The 12721-nt window shown below is 46.8% G+C and overlaps 1 protein-coding gene across 3 annotated transcripts in view; it reads right to left on the bottom strand.

Annotated features, from left to right (window-relative positions):
- The window catches only part of si:ch211-285f17.1 (sickle tail protein), a 70147-nt gene that overhangs the window by 20460 nt on the left and 36966 nt on the right, over positions 1 to 12721 (bottom strand). For all 3 annotated transcript variants that reach the window (XM_061238224.1, XM_061238226.1, XM_061238225.1), the window contains 3 exons: positions 4895 to 5727; positions 2582 to 2686; positions 1444 to 1493 (listed from right to left, as the gene is read on the bottom strand). In XM_061238224.1, coding sequence (XP_061094208.1) covers positions 1444 to 1493; positions 2582 to 2686; positions 4895 to 5727 — 988 coding nt within the window. The remainder of the gene's footprint in view (positions 1 to 1443; positions 1494 to 2581; positions 2687 to 4894; positions 5728 to 12721) is intronic.

Below are 12721 nucleotides of genomic sequence, written 5' to 3'. Positions count from 1 at the left end.
ATGAATTCACTTGCTTTGATTCATCCGGGCGTGTCCACACGGTGTTATGTAACGCCACACCAAGCCTGGGAAACCGTCATACCCTTCTTCAGGGCACCTCACCGGTGTCACTGCGCTGAGATCTCCCGCGGCATTCGCAGGGTACCGCAAACACAACCACAGAAAGGCCCTGTAGCCAAAGCTGCGTGCGGAGTACGCAAAGGTTCACACACACCGTCACTGTGGGGACATCTTTCGGCTGTTTGGCACGCTAGAGTGACCGGAGGCTTGGGCTGCTGTGATCTCACCTCCACAGCATCAACATCCAGGGGAAGGCATGAGAGTGAATGGGAGCAGTAGTAATACCCAGGCCGAAGAATGACGCTGACCGTTTGGTGGGTGCTGCTGCACTGTGTCAAGGCTGTGCCATTGTTACCGTCGACTGAGAGCCTGATTACAACATCGCTGTACTCAGAGCGACATTATGAATGACAAATGTGACAACGAGAAGTACTGGTTGAACGCAGTGATTTATGAACACGATTACTTCTGTGTTGCAATAAACAGCACGACGGCTCATGAAGCTATGAACGGGGTTGTGTCATCATAGAAACCAACAGACCAAATGCAGTTAATTCTTCTGAACTTAGACAGAAGACATTCTCAAATGACATGACAAGGAAGCTCAGATCCTGCAGAAATCATCACAGATTGTAGACTGTACAGTGTAGACTCCATGGTTGAGCTGCTTCCTAGATTAGATGAGCATGGTTGATTTTAACAGTGCGTTTCACGACACTAGACTTGTCCCAAATCAAAGCGCTTCAGCAGTCACGTAAAGACAGGTTTTCTTCAGTTTCACCCAGTACCTGCTGCACCATTTTTATCACACCCCATCAGTTGATGGCTGCAGACAAAATTGAGTCAGCTTCCTTGAAACTGAAAATAAAATGTATAACATCAGACGGTTATTCTGCTGTCTGGCACAGAGAATTAAAACAACAGACAAAGTGCTACCAGCAGGAAAGCTACTTTTGGGAACAATCTGTTCAAGATTTTAATGATAAAGTTTGCTAAGTTTGAGAGTTTCGTTGTACTTAAAAAGTTTAAAGAGTATGCATTTAAATAGTTAAATCCCATCACCAATTGACTTGAAAGATCAAGATCATGTCTGGTCTTGAACGTGGGGGCTCACATCCACACAATACAAGTCCCCCCTTTTACAAAGGGTCTTTATAACACCCTAGTGAGCAGCGCAGGTGTCCTCTGGAATGTTCTTTGTTGTGTGTGTGAAAGGACAGGAAAGAGCATGATGCCACGCTGCCAGGGCAGGGAACAGACGCAAGGCAGACGCACTTCAGACACCGGCGCACATACACAACAACCCAGTAATACACAATAAACCCGCCAGAGTTTCATTTTCACAAAAATAAAGAACTATTTTAAGAATAAAGCAGGCCTCACCTCCACTGTTTGCATTGTGAACAGGGGACGATCTCTTCACCATTTTGTCACTGAAAACGAGAGAGAGAAAGAGAGGGGTAATAAAGACCTTTTAAGGTGGGATTCATCAATGGGAGATTAGACAACACAATTTGCAAAGTGACATGAAGCTGGATTAGTCCAAACAAATACTCAGGCGTACAGATCGATATGATCCACCAGGAGAAACATCACACCATAAACCAACGCCGCCCCCCGCCCCCCGGAGTACATATGGAGAAGAATATGCCCCGCAGAAACGCCTGCACATCTTTATCACCGTGGCTGCTGTGATGCGCGGTCCTGGATCCTTGGGAAAGTTCAATAATGCCCTTCTTTATAGGGCCATTTCAAAGCCCTGTGATACTGTAAGGCTAAATCAAACATTTAGCGCGCAACCTTGTCTGGCTGCATGGGCAGGTTCAAGATCAGGGGAAATGGTAGCGTTTTTTCAGCCTCTTGTCTTTCCCCAGGTCTTTTACATTTATCTGACTTTGAGCCGCGGAGCTCTCTTCATCCACAGGGACTCGCTGGCCATGTTTCAAGCCAACCCTGCGTGACCCTGGTTGGGTACGGAGGTAACTCCCACAGGAGTGCGGATAGAGGAACGTGAACCACTCCTACACTAGCTCAGATAACTCCACCTGTGACAGGAACCACCACCTCTACCTCCTGGGGCACTGGATGTGACTTCCTACTAAAATGGAGGTTGATGTCAATGGCTTCATGAAGCCTGGTGCGCAGACTGCCCTGGAGATCAAATGAAGGCCATTGCTGGATGCAGTCACAAAGCCCTGGCCCTTCCTCCCTCTGGTTTCTCTCAGAGTGGAGGACAATATGCAACCAGAATTCAATAGTGTGAGCTCCTAATCCTTTCCTAACGCACAAAGACGGGGATGTTTCTGAAACCGTTCCCTCCAACCCAAACCGTCCGGCAAAGAAAATTGATTCAATACCGCTTTTCATCCCTGCAATTTTGCTTGAGAAAATATTTCTAAAATGATGCGCATCGGTGGAGATGATATGGAAAACTTGTTTATTTGCTGTTATTGCTTTTCTGCTTGCCTGGAAGGTGCGGCTTATCTCGGAAAACTCCCATGATCCCCCTGTCCTCGCTCACCTGCAGACCTCCTTGGCACCTCCGGCGCCCGGCCCTTTGAAAAGTGCGTGCTGTACGAGCCCCGTCAGGCTGGCAATCTGCTGCTCCATGGCCTTCATTCGCTCGCTGCACAAACACATCGGAGAACAACCCGTCTATTACCCTTCAGAAATGAGTCACAGCCACATTTCATACGGGGTGGTTGTCTGTGATGCTTGAGTCAGAGATTCTACAACCATTGCTGGTGGTTTCTAGCAAGACCGCAACACATTAATGTATAGCTATCAATTGTTCCTGATTATCACAAATGATAATGAACGTTGTTACTTTGCTATATCTGCCTATATCTACACTATTAGTGAGATATTCTTGCTCATTTCATGTGTCGATGTGTTACTGAATGTGTATTTCTTTGACTTGTCCTTTCATAAATCGCAGCACAAAAGGACGCCTGGCTCTAAAGGCTAATGTGAAGTGGATGCCGGCGCTGTTGGCTCCAGATGCAGTTTCCATAGTGGATTCCATGAAGGGAGCGAGCAACAGGCAACAGTGCGTTTTGTTCCCCCCCTCATTCATCGCCGTTCGCTCATGTATCAGCTGACCAGATCCCCCTCCTACGCTGGAATTCCTCTCTTCCCTCCATAAAATGGAGATTGTTCAACTGCACAACTGAGCACTACAACAACAACAACTACAGAATGTGGCTGAAATGCAGCGGTTTTGAGATGTGTGAGATTCCAGAGTCCTGTATGCCAGCACAGCGACAGGGGCACAGAACTCCTCGCTGCTGACTCTGAATCTGATATCATCACGGGTGCTCTACTCAGCGAGAGAGTGCATACAAGAGAACGCAATGAGGCATATCGGAGCATCGATTGCCCAACTTTTCAAAACAGATAGTCCAGAACGAGGAAGGTGTTTGATAAGGAGGACATGCGTAAATCTGCCACGATGCATCACAGCTGCCTAGGGCCCAGACAAAGAAACAGACTCAAACTCAACAAGTTCAAGGTGATGGTTTCTGCTCATATGAAAACAAATAAACTTTCACAGGGGAATAAGAAGCTGACCAACAGCCCGGCATGTCTTTAATCAGCTAATGACAGTTTCTCTAACTTCCCTCCAAGACTTCAAGCATATAGGCATCTGTGGTTCAGAAAGGAAGGAGCTGAGTCACACAGAGTTTCTGATAACAGCTGGGCTTGTCTGAGCCTCGCGTCTCTTTATGACGCAACCTGTCACCGACATTTCAAAGCCAGGTGAGGTCATCGCGAAAGCAGGCTACATCATCTGACCGGAGTCTGCTTTTGAGCCCCCGTTGGCTTCATGGCTATGTTTTCCATGCCTCTGAAATCTGAAATGAAATCACTTAATGTGACTGAGTAGCTCATCAGCATTTGAATAATTTGCATGAAGCAAATTAAAATGAAAGGTACTCTTTGATTTATGCTCTCAGAAAATACCTCACTGCCGTACCGCTAAACGTGTAAGGTAAACAGGCACAGAACCCAGCTCTCCTTGCAACATGCATCCAATATAAATAGGGAGCACATATTTTAAGCCAGGTCTCCATACTCCTGGGTATTGTATCATAAAGTTTCAATAAAAAAGTTCCAATAAGTTGTGTTTAGTTAAATATCAGTGCCATAACCGCAGCTTCCCTCAGACAAAAATCGAAGAACTACCTGGGCTGATTTTAATAAAACGGTGTGTTTGTGTTGCACCGTTGGTCCTGTTGAAAAGCTTGCGGTATGTGTGATCCCATTCTGTCTTTCACAGAATTAAGTAATGCAGTGATTCAAAAGGCCTGCAATACACGGTCAATATTTTCTTTGGTGTCTGCTGAAAGCATCAACCCTGTGCCCTCGCACTGCCATGCCAAGAAAACAATCTTTGATTTCCATGCTGGGTAGATTCTTTTTTTACTGTCTTCCTGTAAATATTTACTCTATTCTTGAGTCACCCAAAGCAGCAGTCTTAATATACCCACAAACTTTATTGCCAAATAATATAATTGAAGGAAGCATACTCAAAAAGGAATAGCTTATTATCAAAAAGAAAAAAGGAAACCATTGTAGGCGTGGATATTTTCAGAAAGGTTTTGGTTTTAGCGCATTCCACAGATCTGAAACTCAAGGGAAGGATCAGTTATAACCTGCTGGAGTCGTTTCATTTTTCCACAGATGAGCACAGAAAGGGCAGATGTCACTTGCCCTACAGGGACTCAGAAATTCTGCCATTATGGGATTAAAATTGTACAGCAGCCAGCTTTGATAATTACATATTGCCTCAAAGAAATATCGACACTCTTCTTTCGGATGGGACTTGGCTTACCGTGTCTGCGGGTCGTTGGAGGCCATGCCGGGACCATGTCCGTGGAGCGGCCCTCCCTGTCCCATCGGAAGGTCCGGAACGACGGGGGAGGCCATGTTGCTCCTGGCCTTGGTCACAGTCTCCACGCCGCCCGAGCTGTCCTTCCTGAAGGACCCCCGGATGGGCGAGCCCCTCTCCAGAGGCACGCCCTGGGGGGGGATGTGTGGGGCCTGGCCGGGGTGGATGTCCACCAGCCGCACGTCGGCCATTCTGTGGGGCGACGGCGGCGGCGTCTTGGAGCCCAGCGTGGGCAGCTGGCTGTCGCCGTACTTGCTGCGGGACTTCCGGTAGAGGCTGTGGTGCTCCATGCCGTCGGAGCTCATGGAGGAGCTGGCGTAGGAGCTGTTGGAGCGGATGGAGGCGCGGTGGAAGCCCCCCATGCCGCCATGGTCGGGCACGTCCCCGGGGTGACCGCTGTGGGACGAGGCGATGCTCAGACGGCCCTCGTGCATCAGGAAGGGGTCCGCGTACAGCCCCTCGGCCCGCACCAGGGTCACCTTGTTGCCCATGTCCTCGTCAGGCTTGACGTCCCTCCGCTCCAGGATGGCGCTGGGGCATGGGGAGACGGAGCGGTTCTGAGGGGCCGCCGGCAGCCTCTCCCTGGGCATGGTGGAGTTCCCGGGCATGCCTCCCCCGCGGGGCCCGTAGGGGATTCGGGAGGGTGAGGGGGGCATGGAGTGGGCTGCGTTGGGGGGCAGAGTGCCCCCCATGGGGTGGGCCGAGGGCGGGCCCATGGGCTGCTGCCTCAGAGGGTGCTGCCCCTCCCTGCCACCGTACAGCATCTCCCTGTGCATCTGCAAAAAACACCAGGGAAACAAGCATTATTCCAGGCCGCCTAAGATACGCTCTTTAAACCAGTTTTCCAAATGCACTGACAAGGTTTCGAGGCCCCAGGCCTGTAGAATCACATTCCACAGCCTTCCCAGGGGCAAACCTGGCTTGTTTAGCAGATCTCTGTCTCCACTGCTGAGAGTAAACACATCACCCTTTTAGCCAGGCTAAAACTGTTTGCTTTTGACCGAGACAATGCTACTCTGGAATGCAATTAACCTGGAGCTTGTGTTTATGTAGACTTGGTAGAACCTGGGCAGAACGTGTCCCCATCAGCATTCTTCTCCTCACCTGAAAAATGCAGGCATCATAACTGCTGTCAAAAACAGCACTTTGAACCAGTGCGAAATTTTCCCACAGGTTCGTGGAAACGCTCTATTTTGGACAGGCACGTTATCTTTGCTGGCTTTTCTTTCGTGTTTGCTCAGGCTCTCGCCCTCGATTACAGCCTTCCCAATAAAGGCAGGAGTCTTTTTAAAATGTATCACGTGTGAAAACACGGGAGGGGGAGCGGGCGGCGGTGTTTTAGATGCCGGCAGGAGACTGTTATGACAAATCTGGTCATTACCGGTGTTCAGCCGAGCTTCGCGAGAGGGCCCGTGAGGTTGGGCAGAGAGAAAACGCATCACTTCAATTTGCAACAGGTGCTGAAGCGAGGCAGCCTGGCCACCCAAGAGCAGAATATATACCTGAGCTTGCACCATGAGGAGAACACAGGAACCTGGAGGACTGGGCCCACACAGGACTGGGCCCACACAGGACATCTCCAGCATTTGCTCAACTCTATCATTCAATAGGGACCATATGTACACTGTGAGAGCTAATTTAACACTGAGCCTTTCCACTGTGCCCAGAAGCTCTCACACAGGGTAATGAAAACAGAGGAAAGAGGGCATGTTGTGGGTGTGCACTGCGGATAAGGGCTACCGTGCTCAGCTCTGCATCTCAGCCCTATGGGCTAGCTGGTGGAGGACCTACTCATTGAGATTACTATGCTGTGGTCCACCTCTCTTAGCCTCGTCTATGACACACCATAAGGGGAGGGGTGGCATGGAGGTAGGACGATTCTAAGGGCCCTGACTGACAAGGACTCAAAATATTTAGAACATATGATTTACTGGGGCAGTGGGGCCCAATGTGAGATCTTTTCACAGGGGCCCAAAATTCCTGGTGGCTCCCCCGACCTGCTCCCTCTCTACTTGGTATTCTGCAGGTACGCTCCTCCCGCAGACAGTGCTGTCACCGCTCTGAGTGAAACACTTAACCCGAATTGCTTCAGCAAAGCCCTGGCTTCTATAAATGGGCAATTTGGACAAAAGAAGAAAATTACACACATGGGTGGAGGAAGCTCCACTGCTGTCACAAGGGCATACTCACACAGCCCGGCACTACAGAACTGAATTATTCCCTTCCTTTAAGCCGTAGGGACTCAGTAGCCTCAGAATAATAGTTTCTCAATAATACTGTATAATAAGGCCTTCTCTCACCAACCCACATCTAATTAGTGGGGATATTTACTTGTAAACTGATACTGAATAAACTGATACTGTTTCATTATGTCAGCTGGGGCATATTTCTCCTGTTGACACATGGGTAAAATACCTCATTGGTCTGAATAATTTGCAAATAGAGGTGGGCCAAGATCAACACAAAACTCAACACTGGCATCCACAGCAGCTATCCCAGAGTGCACTGCAAAGAGAAACAAGGAAACGCTCTCCCCAGGACACAGCTATGGCATACTGAAACTGTCAACACACAAGACTACTATTCAACTTAAGGATCTACTAATTCCCGAGGTGAAAGAGCAGGAAGCTGTTCTGAATTAAAACAGCCCTTCATTCAGGGTTATATATCTCTGTACACGGAGAACAAAGCAGGAAGCCTTGTGTTAAGAGGGCTTCCACAACGTTTCCTTAAGGTCAGGTGATTACTCATCCATTATGTGTCATTTTCTTTTTTGTAGTTGGGGCTGCTGTTGTAACCTTATTGTAACCTTTCAAATCATGATCAGGAATACTTTTTTTTTGTGTCACAAATAACTGTGTGTTCCCACATTTGGTGTGACTTTCAGGTCTGGCCAAAGTGTTTTCTTGTTTTGAAAAAAAAAAAAATTGGCTAAGAAGGGTGTGACTCTCTTTGTGTCTCCTGTAGGTTAAAAGAACAACAATAGCTGCACCCAGCCAGAGGCCGAACACTCTGTCACTAGAGCCTGATTTTCAGTGTGGTACACAAACTATTAAAAGAGCTGTTGAAAACACTGACAATAATCATCAATCAATTCTACTGAATACTCGGTTAATTCGCAGAATAAAACAGGGTTTTTGAAATGCTCAAGTTAAATTGTAGTTGTAAATAAATTTGGATTGAATTCCACAAAACTAACAGCCCAGCAAACACATTACGTTCACCATTACACATGAGCGTTGACACTTTACAGTGATTCTAAATAACTGCACACAGTATAACTTCACAGCTGTGAAATAACTTTTCTGCCTAATTCATGGAAGCTGTTCGCCTTCTTGGCTCTAGGTTCTCAGAAAGCTTCCCTAGAAACAGGAATCCACAGCACATGAATATCTCCGCATTTGAGAGGCCACTCATATGACCCTGCTATCACTATTATTAGACACAAGCAAGAAGAACTAGCTCCAGAGCAGGAAAATAGCCTTACCCTCATTAGTATCATCACTGAGTCCCTTTGTTCCAAAATGGCTGCCAACTACTTATTTTCATGACCTCTCATTTTGTTCAGGTTTAGAAAGCGGTTATAACCTTTGGGTATTTTCTCATGTTAGGTGGTTAGTAGGGCACTGCAAAAAATATTTTTTTTAAGTTACACTGTTCTCTCTCCACTTACAACTCATCATCCACCTGCATACTGGTTAAATCGTATATCATAATGCATGTCCAATGGGGGGGGAGCATTTTATGGCATTCATGAAGTACCCAGAACAGAAAGAATCGTATCAAAGGAAACGCAGCCTTTTGTGCCATCTGAAACTCTTTGTGTAGATATTATCCCCTTTCTACTCTGAACTGAAGCCATGTATGGCAGCTACCCCTTTGGAATCCAGTCATTGCAAACAGATGTACCTGGAAAAGCGAAGCAAAGTCTTTCATCCTCCGCAAGAGAACGATCGGAACAAAAACACCTACCCAAACACGCCATAACAGAAAAATGTGGGGTGTTCATCCTCAATGCTGTAGCCTTAAAAGGCAGAGGAGTTAAGGTATGTAACATATTGAAAAAATAAATCGACACTTTTTTTTTTGGAGTGGACGAAGTGTTCCGTGAGGACAGTTGGCTTACGTTGAACCAATAGGGGGCTTAGAGACCAGGCACATTCAGCTGTTTCATTTAAAAAAAAGAATTATTCAAACAGCATGTCTGTATGGACCTTTTAAAGTCTCGCAAACCCATAAACACAAGAGACAGGTGATCGTTGCTGAGTGAATCTCCTGGTTTACAAAGTCCACATGTGTTTCTAGAGGAATGTATAATGGGCCCAAGCTCACTGAATCCCATAAGTGAAGGACACCCTGCAACATGTAAATTCCTTTCCATCCATTACCACAAGCTGCCTACATAGCATTAGTGTTATTGATGGCTTTACGGCCTACACTATTTGAGCAATTGCAAATATTTGCACATGCCTGTATTCACTTCAAAATAATAATGACCATAAAGCAGCTGTACATTTGAAGCAGATAAAAATGGTTTGAGTAACCATCTGTATGCAAATCAATATGAGCACAGATGTTAAAGAAATGAACATCAGAGACATAAACAAATGGGCTACAGTAATTAAGCCTCAAATGATGCGCTCGTCATAATGATGTGTATATGAAGATGAGTGATAGAAATATCCACATGCGAGACTACAGCCATAATTAATCCATTGTGTACACAACACGTCTGAACTTAAGAATTATTTCCAACTGCCGAAGCCACCATTCATGCAATGTATACACAACAGACCTTCTGAGAGCAGAATACTGGGGCTATTATTGATGCACTAATCATATGACATGAGACACTGAGATGGACTGCATTTGGAAAGTAGCCCGCAGAGGCACCTGTTAACCAGGCGAAAAGACTAATGAGTACTAGAACACACATACACACACACACACACACACACTGATGAGCCAGCACACACAGGTTCACACGCTGATGAGCAAAGTCTTACAGAGGACACTGCAGTCTGACAAACAGGCCAACCCTAATAAAACATGGCAGACATTTGTGAGGCAGTTGTGAGATGAATTACACACTCTTGGTTATAATGAGCTCTCTCAGTGTTACCTGCAGGCCTCCGCAGGGCAGGGCTCTTAAACGTCAGCCAGGCCTGCAGCACCATCTACACGAGGCACAAACTACTGGACACCAATTACCAGCAGAGAAATATGACCTTTTATCTTTGAACACAGATAGGCAAATGCTAATGAGGAGGCCATTTTCTGACTGTGTTCTGGGGGAGTGAGTGTGTGGGAGCTGTGGCAGGACATGGCGATAATGTGTCTCAGTGCTGAGAGGCTGTGAACGGGTTTGCGGGTGTGTGTGACGTGCATGCTCGCACTGCTTCAAGGTCGTTCCCGACGTCACGTCTGAAGCAGGCACAGCTGCATACCGAAAGCTGTGTGGAAAAACAGGCAGGCCGGCGAAAGTGGGCACTACTTTTTAAACAGGGGTACATCCTGTCCCGCTCCACCAGACTCGGGGATTCACGAAGCCCCGCATGCCATCTGTCTGCTGCTCGGCGTCCATTTTGAATGAGTGTTTTAACAGGTGTGGTTCTCCGTTTGATTATTGTATTAGCTATTCCAAGAAGCCGAGTGTCCCGTTTCACAATTACAGAAGACCGCAAGAACAGAGCCACAAGAATGGCACTATTGTGTAAAGAAAAACAGAAAACATCTGTTCACGGACATGGTGCCCCACATTTGTCAGAAATAAAGTCCATGTTTACTTTCACCGTGGGCGGGATAGTGCCAAGTTCTCACGTAGCAAAATATTCAGATGGACAATGAAAATAGAACAATACTGATCACTTTCGCCCACTTTACTCACACATGCTTGTATGACCGCACACACAGACACACACAAACACACAAGTACACACCACACACACATATACACACATACGTACAATGCCTATGCAGATGGCACAATCAAATAACTTGTCCTACAGCAAGAAATGCAATGTAAGCCATGTAACAGCCACTGTGGCTGCAATTTGACCAACATTTGTTCTTAACTTTGAAAAAAATGAAGTACAACACTTGAGTTTACTTGCAAATCAAAGTTAAAAGTTTGGAGTAGTAGTTGGGGTGGAAGTGAATGGACCACAGTAAGAACACAAAGCCACCCACCCAGACGACAGAGGTGCTGTACACCAGGGACACTGCTCAATGTGCCCATGAAGCCATTAACTAACTAACAAACGGAGAATACACCAGCTGCTGCAGCAGCCCATAGGCACACATTAGAAGACGGTAATTCAGTAAATGCACACCAGCTTGCAGTGGGAGGGTAAGCCATGTGTAGCAGGAAACCGTAGGGCTGGCTTTGAACATGTTGTAAAGATTTCCTGCACGCCGGTCGGCTCTGTGGAGATGAAAGACCGGGCCGCAGACTCATCTGGTCTCGGTTACGGCAGAAGGGGTATCGTCTTGGCCGGGTGTCCGATGCACATAAACTCAAAGCAGGTGTACCTCCATACCTCCACCAAACCAAAACAACCTGTTCCTGGATTCCACTTACTTTCCCAGAATTCCTGAAATCTTGTGAAATATGTATGTATTCTTTTAATTTTTAAAGGCCTTCACTTCTTGGGGCCCATGAGGCTGAGATTGGCAGACTCTGAGAAATCATGTAAAAAGAGACTAAACTCTTGAGCCTTCTGCCTAATTACACACACACACACACACACACACACACACACACACACACACACACACACATGCTCACAGCACTAGCGCAAATAAGGACCATCAACTCCTTCGCGTTGTAAGCACACGCCGTGGTATCGATAAGAGTATCGATAAATACCGGCACCGATAAGGAGTATCAATATTGGTATCGGTATCAATAAAATCCTAACGATACACATCCCTATTCATGACCGCAAAGCAACCCAACCTACCCAAGCAGTGATAGTCCCATTCACAAACTGTAGCATCCATGACTCATACAGGGCACTTATTTTCTCACTCACACATTCACCCTCATTCGCGTAATGAACCCTTCCCTCTCCGTCGCACCCTCTCTGTGAACTATTTTAAGTAAAAGTTCTAATATTATTTCAGGTTTAAATGAAAATGTATAATGTAAGTTTTGATCTCTGACAGCAGTCATTCAAGGGGTCGGCCTGTAGCGTTGTGGTTAAGGTACATGACTGGGACCCGCAAGAGCGGCGGTTCGATTCCCGATGTAGCCACAATAAGATCCGCACAGCCGTTGGGCCCTTGAGCAAGGCCCTTAGCCCTGCATTGCTCCAGGAGAGGATTGTCCCCTGCTTAGTCTAATCAACTGTACGTCGCTCTGGATAAGTGCATCTGCCAAATGCCAATAATGTAATGTAATGTAATGGGTCATTCGCCAAAACATGATACCTGCTCCCTATCGCTCACTAAAGAAGCTGGCCCATTCACATTCCCATTCACAGCAAGGTCGATCATATAATAAATCATATACTTCATATGCAGGGCAGAATATGAGACTGTACCTGACCACACCCACTGCACACTGATTGAATCATATGCTTTAGCCCCCAGCTCTCAGGCAGAAAAGCTGCCCATGATCTCAGGCCAGTACAAGAGGAGTCTGAGTTCAGCCCCAGGACCATATGCTTCCTGACCCCTCCCCCATGGGTCTGATGCAGCTGATGATGGCAAACTAATTTCTAAGAAGGGACATGGGTATGCACTTTATTGTACGCTGCTCTGGATAAG

The sequence above is a fragment of the Conger conger genome, chromosome 4 (assembly GCF_963514075.1).
Source record: "Conger conger chromosome 4, fConCon1.1, whole genome shotgun sequence".
NCBI lineage: Eukaryota > Metazoa > Chordata > Actinopteri > Anguilliformes > Congridae > Conger > Conger conger.
Note: the sequence above shows the minus strand (reverse complement) of the source record. Positions and strands in the feature narration are given on the sequence as shown.